The 20,483-nt window shown below is 48.8% G+C and overlaps 1 protein-coding gene across 2 annotated transcripts in view; it reads right to left on the bottom strand.

Annotated features, from left to right (window-relative positions):
- TBC1D2B (TBC1 domain family member 2B) overlaps positions 1 to 11,552 on the bottom strand; it is an 89,474-nt gene extending 77,922 nt beyond the window's left edge. For both annotated transcript variants that reach the window (XM_068990918.1, XM_068990919.1), the window contains exon 1: positions 11,196 to 11,552. In XM_068990918.1, the coding sequence (XP_068847019.1) occupies positions 11,196 to 11,552 (357 nt within the window). The remainder of the gene's footprint in view (positions 1 to 11,195) is intronic.
- Positions 11,553 to 20,483: the final 8,931 nt, after the last annotated feature.

Here is a 20,483-nt window from a genome sequence, read left to right on the forward strand (position 1 = left end):
CTCTCCCCACCCAACAGGCACACAGAAGCCAGTGGAGCTTCAGTGACCCCTGCTCCTACTGCACTAAACCCACATGCAAATGCCTACTCGCTCCTCAAGATCTAGTTCACACATCCTATCTAGGAGACCATCTGATATCTCTCACAGAACCTATCTTGCATACGTGATGATGACACAGCACTCCAGTTACCCACTTCGGTCGTGAACTCTGGGCTCCTCCCCAAAGGGTCAGGGCCGACTGCATAACCGACAGTCACCATGGAGTCACAAGGAGAATTCAGATGGACTAAGTTTGCTAAGTCATAGAAAGCAATTGAGACTGCATGCATAGTCTGACTCAGTCATATCTTAAAAGGATATGCAATGCCTGTTCATAATGAAGGAATTTTCATTTCTTAAATCTAAAGAAGGGTATCTGGGGTCTCCCTGGCAATCCAGGGGTTAAGACTCGGCACTTTGACTGCCATAGCCTGGGTTCAGTCTCTGGTGGGGAAACTAAGATCTGGCAAGCCCCAAGGTGCAGCAGAAAAAAAAAAAAAAAAACAGAAAAAAAGAAGGTTATTTTGGATTTCCAAGGTACTTCTTCCATAAGCAATAAAAAGCACAAGAATATCATAAACAGCCTGATAATGCAAAACACATCTCAGATGAAAAAAAGACTACAATCCCATATCTGACAAATAATTTTAGGTTCCAAATTTTCTTCTGAACATTTCAAAATCATGAGCTTGCAAACAATCTCAAGGGATCTGGCCCACTACCAATGGGGGAAAGGAAAAAAAAAGTAGTTTTTTTCAAAAACCCCTGGGGAGGTTTTGAAATCTTGTTTCAGCCCAGTGACAGACACTGAGCAGGGAAATAATACTGAATCTCCTGGCTCCTTGGAAAACGAAGTACAACTATAGGGACCTCCACTCCTCTAGTAACACCCTAAGTTCTTACTGTTTTGTCTTTTTAAACTGCTATCCTAAACTCGGCATTTTCATATAAATTATTATGCAAAATAATTACATGAATTCTAATCTACAGAACCTAGACCCCCCACCATCACTTTCCCTGAACGGTCTCTGAGAGGGAGGGAGCAGCCTCTCCCCACGAAGGTGCCCCTCCTCTCTCCCGCATTCTGGGAGGTGGTAGTCTGAGCAGTTTTGCCATTTCTAACTCTCCAGCATCTTCTTTTAAAAAGCAAACACCGTGAGAGAACAGATACTCCTTAAACCCATCCTTAACAGTTTAACAGAGAGTAAACTGAGGGCAGGGCACTAGAAGAGTGCCTACTACACACACACACGCATGTTACAGGGAAAGAGGTCAATAAAGCTAACTGGGCTTGCGAGGGGCCTGGCCTAGATGACAGAGTCCACCCAGACACGGGCAAGGGCAAGGCCACTCTCCGGGCCTGTTCTTCCCTGCAGGAAATGCGGGAGCCTGTCAAAACGCTTTCTGTTTCAGACGGAAGGCGAGCATGTGGCCTCTGAGTGGCCACAGGGCTGCATTCCTACAGCTCCCTATCAGCTCTGCCATTGCACAATAAGAGAGTGCCAGGGTTTTATGAGCTCAGGATAAACAAGAACTCCTGTAGCAACGGCAAGCAAACGGGTGAACAGCCCCACGCCACCTCTGCCTGCGATGATTTCCACACACCATGCAACACTGCAACATTCTGGCTTGATGTTTTTTAACTTAAAAGGAGGACACAGGAATGACTGACTTAATATGCAATTTTATGATCTGGGTTTTGGGAGGGGCAGACTCCCAGGCTCCACCCATTGGAGATTACGGGGAAATGGGAGCCTGGTACCAAAAATCTGCCAGAACTTTCAGTCAATTTACTGCAGTGTTTGGGAAGCATGTTGATTTCTAACAGTCTTTTTAAGATAGAGCTGGTATCTCAGGAAAGTGCCAGATGGTTCTCCTATATCAAACCCCTCTCTAGGTGAAAAGCCGGAGGCTATACAAGTCTCCTTACCAGCTCTTTGGTGGTGGTGATCATTAAAACCCCCCTCTCCCAGAAACACCCTAAGGATGGCCTCCGGGAGCTTCCCTCTGAATGGCCCAGGAGGAACCCTGGCACACGGTGGTGTGCCAGCAACTAAGTGATCAGCATGGGTGGACAGAAACGTCAGCGCCACTGGGAAGAAGGAGTCACAGGCCCCAAACCATAACTCTGGAGCAAAGAAACTCAGAATGCAAAGAAGGTGGGCAGATATAAACCACAGAGTGTCAACCTAAGGATAAAGGGCTCACACTTCACTGGTCTCCACCCACGCAGTTTAGTTATTTCTAGTCCACTTAGAAAACCGTCCTCTCACAGGGCCAGTCTTTACTTCATGGTCAAAGAGAACATTCATTCATGATCTAGAAGAGAGCAGTGTTTCTCAAAGAGAGGACCAGAGGTCTGCAGCAGAAGGGGCAGGACAGTGGATAAAGAAGCAGATTCCTGAGGTCCACCCTGGCCAACCAACTAAACCGGAATCTCTACAGGGGAACACTCGCCACTTGCAATTAGCAGGATCCCAGGAGGCTCCTTCCCCACACTAAATTTGAGAACCACAGTTCTCCAGATGTCCTTTAAAGGACAGAAAGCAAAGAGAGCCTTATCAGCAAACCTGCTGGGACAGTAAATGTAAGAGATCTGTAAACTGTGAAGCTTAAAAAACTGGTTCACTTCTGAGGCCAGAGGGCATGGCTTACAGAGCAGCAAGAGAAAAAAACACACACCAAGGGTTAGTTTTCCTCTGCACAGAGGAAAGGCGCCAAAGAGAAGGCTCCTGAACAGGAATGTGTAAGTCTAGTCCCTGCCAGGGAAACACCACTAATGTCTATTATCAGTCAACCCCCACTGGAAGTTTATCATCCGTACTGTTAATTTCCAATCTCCATGTGACTGAACATCTTACATCTCCACCACAGTACTTAAGAGGTAAATGTGTAATTTTACAATCTGTGTCCAACAACTAAAAACAGAAGAAGCCCAATTTCCTACTAAGGGAGTAAGATGGAAATATGAAGCAAATAGCATAAAACCACTGGGTTTAAAATAGCTAAATATCACTCAGGTGTGTGTGTGTGTGGAGGGGGTTGGTTAGTGCCAGGGCTGCGGCTAAGTAGCTATGGGACTCAGTTTCTTACTCTGTCATACAAGGAGCAAGACGGGCTGATCTGAGGGTCTCGTCAGTACTGACTCAGGGATAATGACCCTTGGAACAAAAGCACTGACGACCTCCTTCACCTCACAGAGTGACTTGATGACAATGCTCTAATGACACCCAGGGCTGGACAGAACAAGCTCCCCGAGGCCAGAGGCAACACCTGATTCCCACTGGACGCCCATCAGGGCCTTGCCCAACCAAGGTTGTTAGGTGAATGGTCAGTGGCTGCATCAGCTTTCCAAATGCAGGCCCCTTCTCTGCAAGCAGTCTCCCCTGGACATCACAGAGCTGGAAAGGGAAATGAAAACTGGGCTCACTGCCTAGAGATAATTCCTATAGTCCAGGATCAACACCTCTGACAGCCCTGGACTGTCCGCCTCCAGTCTACCTCTAGGCCTGCCATCTGACACCCCGACAAGTTCTCGCCTGAGGGCAGACTGCTCAAGGAACGTCTGCTCTTCCCAGGAGGGCTGAACTTGGAAAGGGCCAGTTGTTGTTTAGTCCCTAAATTGTGTCCAGTTCTTTCATAACCCCACAGACTGCAGCCTGCCAGGCTTCTCTGCCCATGGGATTTCCCAGGCAAGACTACTGCAGTGGGTTGCCATTCTCTTCTCCAGGGGATCGTCCCAACCCAGGGATCAAACCCGCCATCTCCCACATTGGGAGGCAGATTCTTTACCACTGAGCAGGGAAGGAGGCCAAAGGATCTCAGCTCCTGACTGTCCCCTTCTCCTCCAGATTCCAGTTCTCCCACATAATCAATCAAAAAAAAAAGTTAAGCAATGGCCTGGCATACAAACTCATGAAAAGATGCTGATTCCCATTCAACTGGGAACACTTCTCGCTCACCCAAAATGAACTAAATCTTTGAACAGCTATACAATTACACCAAAACCTAGCCAACTACTCAGCCCAATTCTCCAGGGATCGTCTCGGTGTTCAGTCATACAGACCTCCCTAATTCGGCAATGCCCACAGAAATTATGGTATGAACCACAGATTTCTGGACCCGGGTGATATTCAAATCTGTACTTTACCTTCAGGCTTCCCTGCCCCCTTCTTCCAGACCTCCCTCAGAATCAAAAAACTTGCAGACACTTGATGTTTACTACCAGCGATGAATACTACAGACAAATATGGTTTCTCTCCAAAGTTTTTTTTCAAAGCTATCAGGTGCTAATCTATTTTTAAAGTCTCAGCACTGTAGTTTCTTAAATGGAAAATTTTCACTGCTCTGTCTACAGAAAAAGCATGATGCTCTGTCATGGTGGATGCTCAAAAATATTTTCTAAAGGGAGATATGGATATTGCAAACCTCCTTCTGACCATGCAACATGAGCACACCACACCCCCACCCCAAAAGGAAATAAGAGTCTGAAGTGTTCTTTCAATTCAACCAATATACACAGGGCATCTAATCCGTGGCTGACACTCCGCTAAGTATGAAGGCTGATGTGGTGAACCAAGAAGTATAAGTTCTCAGGAAACCTACACTCTAGCAGGACATAGCATCAGATGCTCAAAAACCAAAACAGGACAAGACCCATTTTATGGAGGAATGCCAGCCTTAATTTGTCCATTTGGGGTTTCCTATGCTGCTTGGTGAGCTATTATTTACTGGGTGATCATGAAACCCACAGCCTCTCCAGAGACTGCCTTAGCCTCCTGACTCTCGAGGCTTCCTTTGCACATACAAGTGCCCATCGTGTTCACTTTGCCAAGTTCTCTAAGTACAATATTTAGCAGAACATTAGTCAGAAGCGTCACTACTTCCTAATTCACCATACTGTATTCACTCTAAAGTGAGCAAAATCCGCTGAGGACTGGGCCTGCCAGGATGTAGGTAAACACCCACTCAAAGGTCATCAAGACCCTACTACAGCAACCTCCAACCTTGTGGCACCAGAGACCAGATTCTTTGGTGGAAGACAACTTTTCCCTGGACTGGGGTGGCGGCGGGGGTGTGGATGGTTCAGGCAGTAATGCGAGTGATGGGGAGCGGTGGGAAGCAGCAAATGCAGTTTCACTCACCCGCTGCTCACCTCCTCTGTGCGGCCTGCTTCCTAAGAGGCTGCAGACCAGTACTGGGTCACAGACCGGGGGCTGGGGACCCCTGCCCTACTATATAAATCTCTAAAAGAACTGAAAATTCCTAGTCAAAACCCCTTCCGCTCCCACAACTGGAGAGTCATTTCTACAATCATAGGGTTCTTTTCTTTCTTTGCACAGAGGGTTATTATCTATATTTTGTTCTATGGGAAGGCTGATGGGTGGAGGCAGCTGAACAAGGAGACCGTCCACCCCTCAGGAGCCTCAGTGAGATGGGAGCGCTGGTGCTCACCAGCTCTCAACCTGAATGCACAATTCTCCATTTCTCAAGCAACAATTCCCTCCATAGGGGAAGGAAACTGGCAACATGCATGCCTGTGAGCTGGAGAAGGCGATGGCACCCCACTCCAGTACTCTTGCCTGGAAAATCCCATGGACGGAGGAGCCTGGTGGGCTGCAGTCTATGGGGTTGCAAAGAGTCAGACATGACTGAGCGACTTCACTTTCACTTTTCACTTTCATGCACTGGAGAAGGAAATGGCAACCACCCCAGTGTTCTTGCCTAGAGAATCCCAGGGACAGCAGAGCCTGGTAGGCAGCCGTCTACGGGGTCACACAGAGTCGGACACGACTGAAGTGACTTGGCAGCAGCAGCATGCCTGTGAGCAGACCAAGTGGGACAGGAGAGAAGGTAAGGAAGCCGGCTGTGAGGAATGCTGCAGGAAAGGCAGCCCAGCGCAGCCAGGCAGCCCTGAGCCAGCAGCCCCAGTTCATTTCTGAACTTGAATGTTGCTTAAGAGGCAACGACTACCAGATCTTCAACTTTGCATTTATCTTCTTTAAAACCTGTCAGCTGGTGGGTAACATATTAATATTTCAACTCTTAATACACAATACATCTTCCAACATAATTAGATGAAAATACTGGACATGATCCAACCATCAGTTTTGGAGGAAAAAAAAAGAAAAACATAACTATTTGTCAAGCCCTGCTAAAAAGTCTGCATATTCCTACAGTGAGGGCCACAAGGCCCTCCCCTCCACCCAGCTGCCATTGGGCATTCCTTGAATCCCCGACACACTCAGATACGCCTGAGGGTCTCTGCTCCTGCCATTCCTCTCCCTAGAACCCTCCACTGCTCTCTCCACTCCTCCAGTTAACATCAATGTGCCTTTTATACCTCAGCTCAAAAGTCACTTCCTCAAGAAGTCTTCCCTCCTCCCTTCAAACTAGATCCAGAGCCCCTGTTACACAGGCATCCCGTCTCTTTCCTTTTAAACTTCACAGAACTGGTTGGTGTTGCTTTCATTAAAGCCTGTCTCTGGGCTACCCAGAAAACTCTTCAAGGACAGGAACTATGTACACCTTGCTCAATCTATACCTGCAGTGCCTAAGCATAGAGTGTGAGAGTAAGTGAACAAATGGAGGAGAAGTGCCCGGCCAGGCCTTCCTAACACACCAGTGTCACTGAACTATGGCTGAGGATCATATCTAGCCTAATGCCTGTCTTTACACAGTTATAAGCCAAGAACGGTTTTTACATTTTCAAATAGTTAGAAAAAAAAAATCAAAAGAACTGCACTTTATGATGTGAAAATTACATGACATGCGTATCTCCCGGTCCACAAACAAAAACGATGGGTACACATCTACACTCATTCTACAGTTGTTTCTGTACTAGAACATCAGAGCAGAGTAGTCCCAGAGTTGGCACTGATGCAAGACCTCAAATATTTACCACGTAATCACTCACTCACTGCCACAACAATGCCCTCAGAGTCTAAGCTGCAGGCGTGAAATACGAGAGACATGAAAATTAAGGACTGATGGTAATCCCCCTTCTGGATCCCTGATGCCCGTCATATTCACTGAGCATTCCCTGAATGGCAGCCACCTCCATGACACGTGGTGAGAATGTCATTTGAGACATTGGAGAATTCTGGCTGATCACTTCTAAAGGGTTGGAGCTCACATCAGAACCAAGGCTTACTGGGTAATCACCTTCTACTCATTCATTCAACAAATGTCTACCTGGGCACCTACTTTGTGCAGGCACTGTTCTGGGAGGTGAGGATACAAACAGCGGCCCTTGGGGGTCCTCCTGGGCAGGAAATAGTGGGGCAACTGCACTACAGCGAGGCCTGTATGACAGGCAGTGGGAGCCAGAAAGACTCTGTGATTCCACACCCACGAAACTGTACCTACTTTTAAGGAACATACTCGCTGGGAAGCCACCACAAACCCATAAAAAGTTATGTCTTAATAAAAGATTTAACTAACACTTCAAGACCCCTGAGCAGATGCCCCAGGGACAAACAGCTTAGCAGAACCATTTAGCCAAGAACGCCGGTACACCCCATCTATTTTGTACTGCACACACTATGATTACCGAGCTAACAAATGTTTGTCATTAAACTGAGAGCAGTTTCAACACCAGAGAATGTGCATCCTTCCCACAAAAGTGGGTTAAGAATAGGCATGCATGATTGTTCAGTTACGTGTGGCTCAAAAACCAACACACATGTCCATTTGTGTACCACATGCCTTCAAGAAACAGAGCAGAGGGAGTGGGGTGAATCTGCTGACGGTCTGATGATGCTCCTCACTCTGGGGACTGCAGAAATCTGGCAGGGCAGGGTCATTCAAGCTTTCCTCCCAGTCAGTCACATGCTCTCCTTCTCTATGGGACAGCTCACTCCAAGACTGACTCCTGCGTCTCAGATCCCAGCAACGCTCAGTGAGTAGCCTCTAGCACCTCTACATATACACACACACAGAGCACCACAAGAAGCTCAGTTTCTATCTGACTGTTGTAGCAGTTTCCAAATGTCGAGTAACAAGTACCATACATCCTGGTAAAGAATCAGTAGGTACAGTGTTGCTGGTGCTTTCATTCTGTATGAAAAGGACAGAAATTTAATGCATTACAAGAAAAACCATGACATCTAATCCCAAGCCATTGAAATAGCAGTTTAAAAAAAAAAAAAAAAAAGGGAAGACTTGTCAAAACATTTAAGAGAATTAGATACCTGACATTTTGGACACTCACTGTTTCTAGAGTCTACTATCTAAGAAGGTCTCAAGTCTATCTTCATGATCTCAGACAAATCACATTCCCTCTCTGGCCTCCATTCCCTCATCAGTAAAATAAGGCATGGACCACATCTCTGAGTTTAGGAACAGAAAAGTTTACTAAGAAATTCCAATATCAGCTTTCATTAAGACTCAAGCAGTAAAACATTTGGGAAAAGCTCAACAAAACCACAGCTCTTCCAGAGTAGGCAGAAAGTCACTTTAAAATAAGAACCATATGATAATACAATAAGCAAACTGATTTTTTTTTCTTTTTAACCCATCGAAAGAAATGGTATCTATAAAATTATATACGTTAGCTAAACCCTGAGTAGAGACTAATCCTCACTAACCTACAACCCCCTTAGAAATCAAGGTCTGCGCTACAGCTGAGCAGCCCTAAACCGAAGCGTTAAAGTTTATGGGAATCAGTTCTTGGACGTGAAAGGTGAAAAGGGAGATAAATTGCTAGTTTCCACTTTTACCACCATAAAATTTTTACTCCCACAGCTCAGAAGGAAACACCGTACCCTAAAATTCATCTTTCTTAAGACATACTCCTTACTCTGAAACCCTGCATTCTGACTGCTCTCTTCTTTTGAAGAGCCTAGCCTGTGTTTCCATTTCCACTGTTTTTACAAAGCAGACCCTTGGCCTCAGGCACGCTCTCTTATTCTATGACTAATTCAGCTTTACATACCAAAATGTTCCACAGTCAGTAACCTACGTGAAGATCCACTTCATTTTAAAAAAAAAAGAGAGAGAGAGAGAGAGAGAAATATTCTGAACATGGAAAAAGAGAAATAGAATAATAAAACACACACCACCTGGTGCTAGAAATAAAACACTGCGAAGACAGTGGATGCCCCCAGGCACCCATTTCCACTCACATTCCCCTCTCTTCCCAAGTGGGAACCACCATCCTGAATGCAGGGCTCATCACCCCAACAGAGCTCTCCCATTCCCACACAGCATATGCATCTACATGATCTCAATTTTTGCTTGAATCATACCTCTGCATGCGATCTGTAACTTTGTTTTCCTTTCTCAATTTTACGTTTATGGGAGTCAGCCACGTTGACACTTCCCCCTCTCATTCCTCTATGTTCGCTGCTGCATAATATTCCATTACACAAACACACTACATAACGGCCCAAAACACTACTTGCTGTTTCTTATGGATGCCATGTACTGCCTACTCTGTGCCAGCCATTTTCCAGAATTCTCAAAAGTAACCAGTGAGGACAGTAAGATTCCCAGTAGGCTGAAGAAGAAACTGGGACAGAGAGGTTGTATAATTTGCTCAACGCCTGTGAGCGGCAAATTCAAGCCATAAGTTTAAGTCCGCCCAACTCTAAAGCCACACTCTTGATACTGCATTTTGCAGCCCCACTTCTGTAGATATCTCCACCATTCAAAAAACTGTAATGAAAATATCTGATAGAGGGCTCCAAAGTCATCTGAGAAAATCTGAAACAGGATGCTCTATTTTCTGTTTTAACAAACAATTCTACAGGAAATTCAGCTGTACAAAGGGACAGTCCATGATAGTGAGGACGCGTCTTTCTTTGGCAAAAAGTCCCTGTGTACTTGCTAGGGTCACTCCGAAGTTTACACAAATGCTTCTAAGTAAACCCCAGTTGAACTACAACTCTGCTTGGCTTCCTTTGGAGAACCAGGCTGTCTGCACCCACTTCAAGAAGGGATGGAGGAATCTAAAAGGACACAAGAACACAAGTAATCAGACTCTGCTTGCAACAGCAAGAACTGAGTTGACAAAACTCTGAAAAACGACCTCAGGGAGCAGCTCCAATTGCTGCTGGCTTCGGAGATCCCAGGAACAGCCCTGTGCTCACAAGGCCAAGGGCGCTAGGCTCAGCCCACTCTGCTCTCTCTACTTGGCCAGCTTTGCAGAGAGTTTTCATACAACCCAGCCCAGCCCTGCTGCTCTGGAGAAACCCAGCTTATAATACGGAAGAGAAGAAAGACAGAGAGGAGTGAGGGTGGAGGCTCACAGGAACCAGGCAAGGAGGGAGGCTGGGAGAGAGATCAGACTCCAGGCCAAGGCCCAGACACTCAGGTGCTGGAAGCAGGAGGGCCCCTAGGAGATGATGGGAGCCCCTCAAGAACGAGGCGGGAGGAGGGGCTTCTGAGCACCAGGGTGACTCCTGATGCAAGTTCCACGCTTCAACACAGGAAGCTTCAAATGGGCAAGGCAGGACTGGTTGAAGGAACCCTTTCCCTCCTCTCCCAGCCAAAGCAGGGAGCAAGCAAACAGGCTCTGCTACTGACTGACTGTGTGAACTTAGCAGCAGTGTCCCTGCCCACTCTGGAGGGGCCTGCAGTAGATTCTCTCTAAAAGCCCTGCCATCTCTGACTCTTTCTGTCTATCATCTTGGATGCCATCACATTTACCAATGGTTAGCGTGTATTTCATGTAAAATCCCAACTCCCCCAAGAAGTAGATACCACTACTATCCCCATTTTACAGATGAGGCAGCTGAAGAGAGTAATAATTTAGTCAAGGGCAGGAAGCCTACAGTTACGGTTGCCTAGGAGGGCTACACAGGGCATCCACAGGAGAGAGGGGAGGGGAGGGGAGGTGGACAGAAAAGGGCCCGAGGGAGGGCACAGAGGGTGGTAACGGGTCAAAGGGCTGAGGAGCGCCCAGCCATTCTGGTCTAAACTCAGGTGAAGAGCTTGAGATGGGGACACGAGGACAGAGTCTGGGAAAGAAACGGGGAAAGGCTGGCAGACGGGCTTTAGAAAAGGGAGGGTGGACGGAGAAAGTCAGACGGGCAGAGGAGCGAGGCTAAGCTGGGTGCCAGGGGCAGCCCCAAGGCTAAGCAGGGGGAACAGAAGAAGGGCGTGTGCGCGCGCCCCCGGGAGGCAGGTGCTGGGCTGCAGGGGCGCGGTCCCACCTTGAGCACCGTGACGGCTCCCGCGCTGTGCACCTGGAAGTGCGCGGGCGGCTCCGCGCCGGGCTCGGCCGCCTCGTCGGGGCCCGAGTAGCTGAAGCAGGCGTCTGCGATGTCCAGGTGGCCGAGGGGCAGCGCGTCCTGCGGGCTCTTGAAGTAGTAGAGGTAGCAGCGGCGCGCGTCGAACACGAACCAGCGGTTGCGGTAGCCGCGCAGCGGGCCCTTACCGGACAGCTTCTGCAGGTAGCCGCACAGCCGCGCCGGCTCCCGCCCCGGCCCGGCCCCAGGCTCCGCCGCGGCCCCCGGGGCCGCGCCCTCGCCACCGCTGCCCTCCTCCCCGCGGGCCGCGGGCCCCGGCATTGCCAGCCAGCGCGCCAACCGCCGGCGCCCGGGCCCCCAGCGCCTCGGCGCCACCGCCGCCGCCGCTGCCGCACCCCCTCCCCTGAGCCCCGCCGCTCCGCACGGCTTGCGGGCGCGCAAAGCAGCCTGGGACTTGTAGTCCCACCCCCGCCCGCCTCCAGGAACGCCCGCTTCGACCCGGGGCTCTCCCGCAGGCACCCCAGAGGCGGGTCAGGTAGCATCACCGCCTGCCCTCTGTGCTTTCCTGTCCAAACCCCACGTTGCCAAGCTGAAACATTGTTCCGTTTCTTTATGGGAGTGTGAACTTGCGGTTCTCAAAAATCCATCAGTGTCCCCTTGAAATTGTACATATAATTATAACCTCAGTGCAAAACTTTGTTTTAAAATTTCTGCCCTGCCAGATTCATAGGCTAGTATTGCACACCCGAGAGAGCTTATTGCTTGGCGCCCGAGTGGGTGCTCAGTAAATGTTTATAGAATTTGTGAATGAAAGCCAAAACTTTTCCCACCTCTCCAGACCTCAGTGGGTTCATGTTCTGAATTCAACAAATATGTACTGAGCCCCTTCTATGTGCCAAGTACAGTTCCAGACGCTGGACAAGAGAGTGAACAAGCTGCAAAATCATTCCCCTGCCCTCATGGAGATAATAGTCTAGCAAGGGAGAGAGAGAATACCCACATAAAAAGGCAGATAAAAGTATACTGTGTGATGTAACTTAAAAAGGATTACCACTTAAATAGCCCTTATTGTTACCAGTGTTTTATATATTAGCTCATTTGAACTTTCACAATAACTTCAAGGGCAAGTGCTTCTGTTTCACAATAATGTAAGAGGAGGGCAGGAGGGTCAGGCTGCGTTTCAGAGGATCAGGGAGGCCCCACTGAGGAGGTGACCTGGAGCAGAGACCTAGATGGCATGAGGGAATGAGTCATGCAAGTTTGTGGAGGAAATGCGAATACTAAAGCTCGCTTTACTTAATGAAAAAAGGAAGGTCATAGAGATATTTGTGAAAGGGCCAGATCAAAACAGTATCTCACCTTCTTTGGTTTGCATATTTTTACACAGGTGGAAAACGAACTTTCTGAGATGGACGGGGCCCTGAATTAGACTGCTTACTTGGAGGCAGGTTGGAAGAGTGAGCTCACACAGCCAGCCAACCAGCTGTGGGCCCTGTGTTACCCCACCTGTCCCCAGGCCCGTCAAGGATCTGCCTGGGTGGCCGTGGCAAGGGCGCCTCCATCTTAGCACCCTTTGGATCTTTGAGTGCAATACCGCATCAAGTTAAAGACTGGACTGTGAATCCAGACTGATGGAATCTGTCTCCTAGCTCTGCTACTAACCAGTGGTGTGACTTTGGGAGTGTTATGTTACCTCTCTGAGCCTCAGTCTCTTCATCTATAAAATGGGGATAGTACAAGTAGTTACTTCATACCATCGTTCTTATAAAGAGTTCAAGATCATGTGAAAGTGCTTAACATGGCACCTAGCACAGTAACACTCAGCGTATCAATTATCACTGTTGTACAGTTAGCACTGATTTCCTCTGAAATTAGCAGATTCTGAGAGGGGGGTCTCACATCCCCAATACATAGGAGGCCAGAGAATGCACTGCAGGAGTGGGATGGGTCGCCCTCGAGAATAAAGGAACCATGTTTCATCTGTGCCTTGCTGTGATCAAGAGGGACTGTGATTAGTTGACTTGTGGGCTAGGAAGCCAGAGTAGGGTGTGACCAAGAAGTCCTATGGAAAGGGGAAGAGCTGGGAGAACTGGGTCTGTACAGCTACAGTACACAGCTACAAACAGGAGGTACACAGGAGGCCACAGGGCAGGAGCGGGTACAGCCTCCCTCCAACCTCTGCTCTGTCAGTGAGTTGGGCAAAAAGTAAGGATGACCGTAGCCTGCTGTCACAGAGGACAGACTAAGCCCATGGGGTATCTGGTGGAAGCAGATATCTGTTAGGCGCAAGGAAGGCGTCTTTCACAGGTGGCAGGAGTGAGCCCCCTCACCCTGGGGCGAGGGTCTGGCCTGGCTGGCCGGGTCTCTGCAGCCCCTGGCAGAGCTAGAGTCTGTGCTTCTCAGTGGGCAAGCTGGCCTCAAGCCTGACCTCCTGCACTTGAACTTCCACTCTCCCTGTCATTTTAACATCTCACAGGCCCTCTTTCTCATGGAGGCCATACCCCACATCATATCAAGCATATTATAATGCCCCACATTCCATAGTAAGCATAGTCATAATATTTGCTCTAAAAATGTTTGAAGGAGTTTCTAGAATTATGCTCTGGATAGTATCTATGAAGAATTCTTTTTAATATACATTTGGCTACTACATCTTGGCAGATATATCATGTCTATGTGGGAATCCTGGCTGAGTGAGAAAAACCCAACATATAAATTGTTTTCAAAGGGAGGAAGGTTTTTATGACATTTTAATGAAGTAGACATAATGTTACACTTTTCAGACATGTAATGAAATGTTTATTAATTTTGACTTTCCTCTTTTCCTGGGGTTTGCAGCTGGTACCTTTTTTATAGTCTACAGACATTTCCTAGGTCCCTTGAAAGTTGGCAGATCCAGGTGCTGGTACTGGTACTGGTTTAGTTGCCACGTCATGTCTGGCTCTTGCGACTCCATGAACTGTAGTCTGCCAGGCTTCTGTTTCCATGGGATTCTCCAGGCAAGAATACTGGAATGGGTTGTCATTTCCTTCTCCAGGGGATCTTTCCCACCCAGGAGTCGAACCCGAGTTTCCCGCATTGCAAGCAGAATCTTTACTCACTGAGCTACAAGGGAATCCCTGTAGTGCTGAGCCTACACTATCTAAAAACTCTATAAACTCTCCTGGCCCTTGCCAGGCCCAGAATATGGCCCTCTGAGGAGGCGCAGTTGCAAGCCCAGAGACCCTAGTGAGACAGGCAAAACGTGGAGGCCTCAAAACTGGGGGCAACATCTCAGCAGGGGCCTCTGGAGGGCCCCACATCTCTGCAGAGCCAAGCAGAAGTGGCCCAAGCATTCCAAGGCTCCAGCACCAACCCCAACACCCTCTGGACTCTCCAGACTTCTCCCAGGCCCCTTGCCCTGCCAGTTCTCTCTGGGTCACCCTGGGATGCTGGTTATTTCATGAACAAGCCCTGCATTGTCTCACCCCACCCCCCTCTGTTCCTAAAACTAAAAGCTGAAGGGCCTGTATGGTGGACCTTCATCTTATCTCTCTTAGCAGCTCTCTCCAAATTCACTTTGGACAATTTTATATTTTATGTAAAATGCTAAACAAATGCAGCTTCATTTCCCCCCCTTTTCTAGCCAAATCATCCCCTCAAGGTCCTCCCACATGGTCATCCTGGGGCTGCCCCTGATGGCTCCTAATTGCTTGGTGCTCTTCTTCAGTGGCTTATTGACATTTTGCAGTTTCCAGTCTTGTAGATTAAAGGTCAGTGTCCTGTGGTCGGGGCTTCCCTGGTGGCTCAAGCAGTAAAGAATCCACCTGTGATACGAACCACAGGAGACTCTGGTTTGATCCTTGGGTCAGGAAGATCCCCTGGAGGAGGGCATTGCAACCCACTCCAGTATTCTTGCCTGGAGAATCCCATGGGCAAAGGAGCTTGGCAGGCTACACTCCATGGGTTTGCAAAGAGTTGGATACCACTGAAGCAACTTAGCATGCACACATGGCCTGTGGCCAGACGCCAGCTTTACACAGCCTGTGTGCCTGCCTGGTGTCCAGTACAGGCAAGCTTGGTGCCAGAAGGTCTGTCCTGCCTGTCCATGTGAGCCCCTGCCCCTCGAGCCTCTCAGGAACCCAGTGACCAGAGGAACTGGGCAACCCAGGAGGAAGTGGCTACTGTTTACTGAAAAGAGGAAATTTGGGCAATGAACTTGCTCCCACATGGCCGGCCTCTGGGCAAACCCCGCGGGAACACAGAGCTAGTGACTCATCCTAGTCCAGTTTTCCTAGCAGGGAACAGGGTGAGAGGCCTCTAAGAAGCACCCAGCCACCCACTGCCTTTTTAATTCCCAGACCCCAGGGTATGGAGTTGACTAAGACCCCAACCTGCCACAGAAGGAGCCCTCAGTCCTGTGGGGAGCCCAGAGAGAACGTAGACCTTACCACCTGATATGCTGTGTGTCCTTTGGCACATCTGTGCCCTCTCTGGGCTACAATTTCCCATCTGTTCCCTGAGGGACTGGATGGCAAAGTGATCTGTAAGGGCCCTGCCCAGCTGCTCTGAAATGTATCAGTGGCATAAGGCACAGCTGTGAGGGGCCTTTGGTCATTCTCCCTATAGCTCCCCATACCAGCAGAGGCTCTGTTTTGTTGTTTGATCCTTCATGCTCAAAGGCCTCTTGATTCTTCCAGCTATTACAACTGACCTGACCCCTACTTTTAGGACTCTGTCTCATCCTGCAAGCTTGGCTGCCCGCTCTGGTTAGTGCAAGCCTGACGACTTCGCTTTTCCCCTGGCCCTGCTGGAGAAGCTGTCCTGACACAAAGGGCACCCATGGAGGCCTTCTGTGCCTGAGGCAGAGAGGACCAGCAGAGATGGCTCCACTGCTTGGGGCTAGGGGACACAGTGCAACTTTGGTGGGGCTTTGTTCAACACGGAGCACATCTGGAGGAAGTTGGCCTCAAAGGGGAGGAAATTGGAGTTCATGGAGCAAGGCTGGGGTACTGCAGCTGTGAATGGGCTGAGCACCGGAGGGTGAGAGAAGGAACAGGGAGAGACAGACCATCTTCAGAGTGGGGCTGAATTGACCACTGAGAGACGCCACCGCCACCACCCAGGGAGAGCGCTGTCTGTGCTTTCGTACAGCTCAGCGCCACGCCACCTGCCGTGATAGAGGGTCAGTGGAGAAATGGATGGGGCCACTGGAAGCAGTGGTAGTCGGGGAGGGGGGCTCCCAAATAAAGGAGGGGCTGTATGACATTGGGTGGATCTCCCAGCCAGCCTGTGCCTCAGTTTCCTCATCTGTAGAATGACCGCTTAACCTCCTAGAGCTGTTGCGAGGCTTAAACAAGATAAATGCAAAAGTGTTTGGCACAGTCCCTGACTTGTGGTAAGGCCTCAGAATGGTAACTGATTCATTCAACAAACATCCCCAGCCCCTGCTCTTTGCTTCTGCCTGGTGTGTTGAGTGATGCTGAAACTCCGAAAAGGAGTGTGGGGGAGCTTCACAGAGGAGAGCCCCACCAGGGGACCCTGTCGGCCTGGATTTGCTATCTCCAGCTTCCAGGAAGCCTCATTTCCCTACCAAATTGGCAGGCAAATCTAACACACCTGTGGTTCTGTTTCCTAGAGGGAAGGTATCTGGGATGCCTGCCAAGCTCCCAGTCCCAAGGACCAGGGAGCCAGGACTCAGATAGGTAGAGGCCTGGATGCCCTGGAGGGTGGGGTGGGAAGCTTGCAGGGGCTGGGTGCCAGGCAGCGGAGGTCCACATAGGAGTTACGGAGCCACACTGCCCAGGAAGCAGGGGAGGGCTGGATCCCCGGGAAGACAGTGGGGCTATAGCTACAGAGGTCCTGTCCTTTCTGGTCACTGTCCTGCTTCTGGGCCTGGCACTGCGCCCAGGACACTGTAAGCCTTTCTGCTTTCCCCACTCCTTTCCCAAGGGCCCTCTTGCCATCGCCTTCCCGGGACCTCCTATCCCTCAGCCAAACTTGAGCTCAGATTCTTCCTCCTTGCTCACACAAGCCCTCACTATGAGGCCCCGTCTGGGAGGTAAGGGCATTTTAACTGAAATCTTGAAGAGATGCTGTTCTAATGGTAGAAGTATAGACATCATCTTGGTTGGGCAAAGGGGTCTCCAAAGGAGTTTAAAAGGTGCTTGTGCAGGGGGTCCAGTGGGTAAGACTCCGCACTCCCAACGCCCAGGGCCCAGCTTCATTGTTGGTTGGGGAACTGCGTCCTACCTGCCGCAGTGAAGATTCCATGAGCCGCAACTAAGACCCAGCACAGCCAAAATAAATAAATAATTTTTAAAAAGAGATGCTTGTGCAAGCAAAGCAATAAGGGGACATGACCTTGGGGCAGGGGTCCCCAACACCCCCAGGTGGTGCCTGTTAAGAACCAGAGCTGCACAGCAGGAGGTGAGTGGCTGGCAAGCCAGTGCAGCTTCATCTGCCTCTCCCATCGCTCCATTACCACCTGAACCATCCCCCTCAACTCCAACCGTGGAAAAACTGTCTTCCACGGAAACATGCCGTGGTGCCAGAAAGGTTGGGGACTGCTGCCTTGCAGGGAAGGCCACTATCTTGGAAGGAAGGTCCCAGAAGGCAATCAAGATGTGATACTGGGCAGTGAGGAGACCTAGAAGGAGCTGATTTGGAGAGAAGAGGAGAGCATTTTCAGATTGGTTTTGTATTTTGGAGCTTGAATATATTAACAAAATATTCATCAATTTTGAGTTAGTGCATTTTTTAGATACTTACAGAGTTTGAGTAGCAAGGGAAGGAGCCCCAGGTAGGGGAGGGGTCAAGAACAAAGGCATTCAAGGTGGATGCAGCAGACATGAGGAAGTGGGGTAGGACCCCCAGCTTCTGGTCTCGGCCCTGCCACTGACTTACTCTTTGTTTCAAGCAGCCCGTTTTCAGCCCTGAGTCTCTGTTTCCATCTTTACAGTGGGGACAACTGGAGACAGTAATGCTATCTCGTCTTCCTGTTATAAAAGGGAAAGGCAATCACATATGTGTATTTGAAATGTTTGGCGCATGATAGGGGCTCAACATCGTTACCGAGCTCCTATAGGCCCCCATTTCCAAGCAGTGAGGGGCAGCCCCGGATGTCCAAACTGTCAGGTGTGCCAGGACCCATGGCAGCCCCCTGGCCTCCAAGAAACTGTAGAACAAGCTTTCCAACATATGATCCTCGGCCCCTGATCTTCTCAACAGGTTCCTGTATACCTGTCTCTTCTTTAGTTCTCATGAGCAAATGGCATGTGATTCTGTAGCTCGTCATTTTTGCACAGGACTCAGAACTACTCACCGGTGAGGTCAGATAATCTATAGAGAAACTAATTTACGTCTTGTTCTTGCTGCCGAAACTGAGAGGTACAGCTAATGGGGGAGACCCTCTGATCTGAGGGGTGGGTTTACTTTCCTCTAGGATTGTCAGGAGCCCACAGGCCCAGAGCAAGGATACTCTATGGAGTGGGACCTGCCAGTGTAGGAGACACAAGAGATGCGGGTTTGATCCCTGGGTCAGGAAGATCCCTGGAGTAAGAAATGGCAACTCACTCCAGTATTCTTGTCCGGAGTCCATGGACAGAAGAACCTGGCAGCTACAGTCCATGGGCCTGCAAAGAGTTGGACACGACTGAGTGTGCCTGCAAAGGTCCAGGGCACTTTGGAGTCTGCATCTCACTACATAGCACATAAATAAATATATACAAATATGTATATAAATATAATGGCATAGTCACATTTTAAATTATATACAATATAATATTAACATTTTATATTATATGTAATTATAATACTAATATGACATATTATATGGCATAATGTTCTATATGTCTTATGTACAACATATATAATATTTTTTGCTTTGAACTTTTTTGGAAATGATTACTTTTATAATTTTGCTTTGGAATGATTTGGCTTTGAGAATTCATTTAATTGACAGTTGGTAACAATCTGTTGGCAGTTTTCCTGCACACTTGGGGATTCTCGTGAGATTAAGACAATCTGACCTCCAAACCATTTTAGATGTGGTGAAACTTTTATGAATACTGAATGAAGCTGATGCAACAATACATTGTATAGACATTTGCTTATACATTTGTTGTGATTTTGCAGTTTTCTTCTTTTGGATTTGGGAAAGAATACTGGTTGGAGAAGGCAATGGCGCCCCACTCCAGTACTCTTGCCTGGAAAATCCCATGGATGGAGGAGCCTGGTGGGCTGCAGTCCATGGGGTCACTGAGAGTTGGACACGACTCAGTGACTTCACTTTCACTTTCCACTTTCATGCATTGGAGAAGGAAATGGCAACCCACTCCAGTGTTCTTGCCTGGAGAATCCCAGGGACAACGGAGCCTGGTGGGCTGCTGTCTACGGGGTCTCACAGAGTGGGACACGACTGAAGCGACTTAGCAGCAACTGGTAGGGTTTTTTGTTGTTAATGTTTTTCAGGCCTCAGACATTTTAACCAGCCCTTGTAAAGTTCTCAGTACGTGGCCATTGTCCTGTAAAAATTACTAAAACAGAACTGCCTGTTTGGTGGGATGATTGTACTGCCCTCCTACCCCAAGAGCCATGCTCTACACATGAGAAGATGAGCTTTTTCAGGGATGTCAAAGGGGCAAAAAAAGTCAAAGTAACATTGGTGACTTCGCTGGAGCAGCATCGGCCCCCTCCCAGTTTTTCTTGCTATCTGGGGGCCCCCAAATGACTGCTGCTGCTGCTGCTAAGTCACTTCAGTCGTGTCTGACTCTGTGCGACCCCATAGATGGCAGCCCATCAGGCTCCGCCATCCCTGGGATTCTCCAGGCAAGAACACTGGAGTGGGTTGCCATTTCCTTCTCCAATGCATGAAAGTGAAAAGTGAAAGGGAAGTCACTCAGTCCTGTCCGACTCTTCACAACCCCATGGACTGCAGCCCACCAGGCTCCTCCGTCCATGGGATTTTCCAGGCAAGGGTAATGGAGTGGGGTGCTATTGCCTTCTCCACCAAATGACTGAGCTTGGATATATTATCCATTTGTCTAGTCATTCATTCAGAATTTCTTGAGTGTAAATGACTACGACTCCTAAAGAAGACAATTTGGCAACACCTATCAAAATGACAAAAGCAAATGCCCTTTCGACTGAGCCATCTCTCTTCTGAGAATGTGCTCCATGGATGTGCTCGCCCTTGGCTTACTCAAATCTGTATAAAGTTATCCACTGCTGCACTGTGGGAAATATAGAAACACTGGAAGCAACCCGAGTGAT

This window comes from Capricornis sumatraensis, chromosome 19, assembly GCF_032405125.1.
Source record: "Capricornis sumatraensis isolate serow.1 chromosome 19, serow.2, whole genome shotgun sequence".
NCBI lineage: Eukaryota > Metazoa > Chordata > Mammalia > Artiodactyla > Bovidae > Capricornis > Capricornis sumatraensis.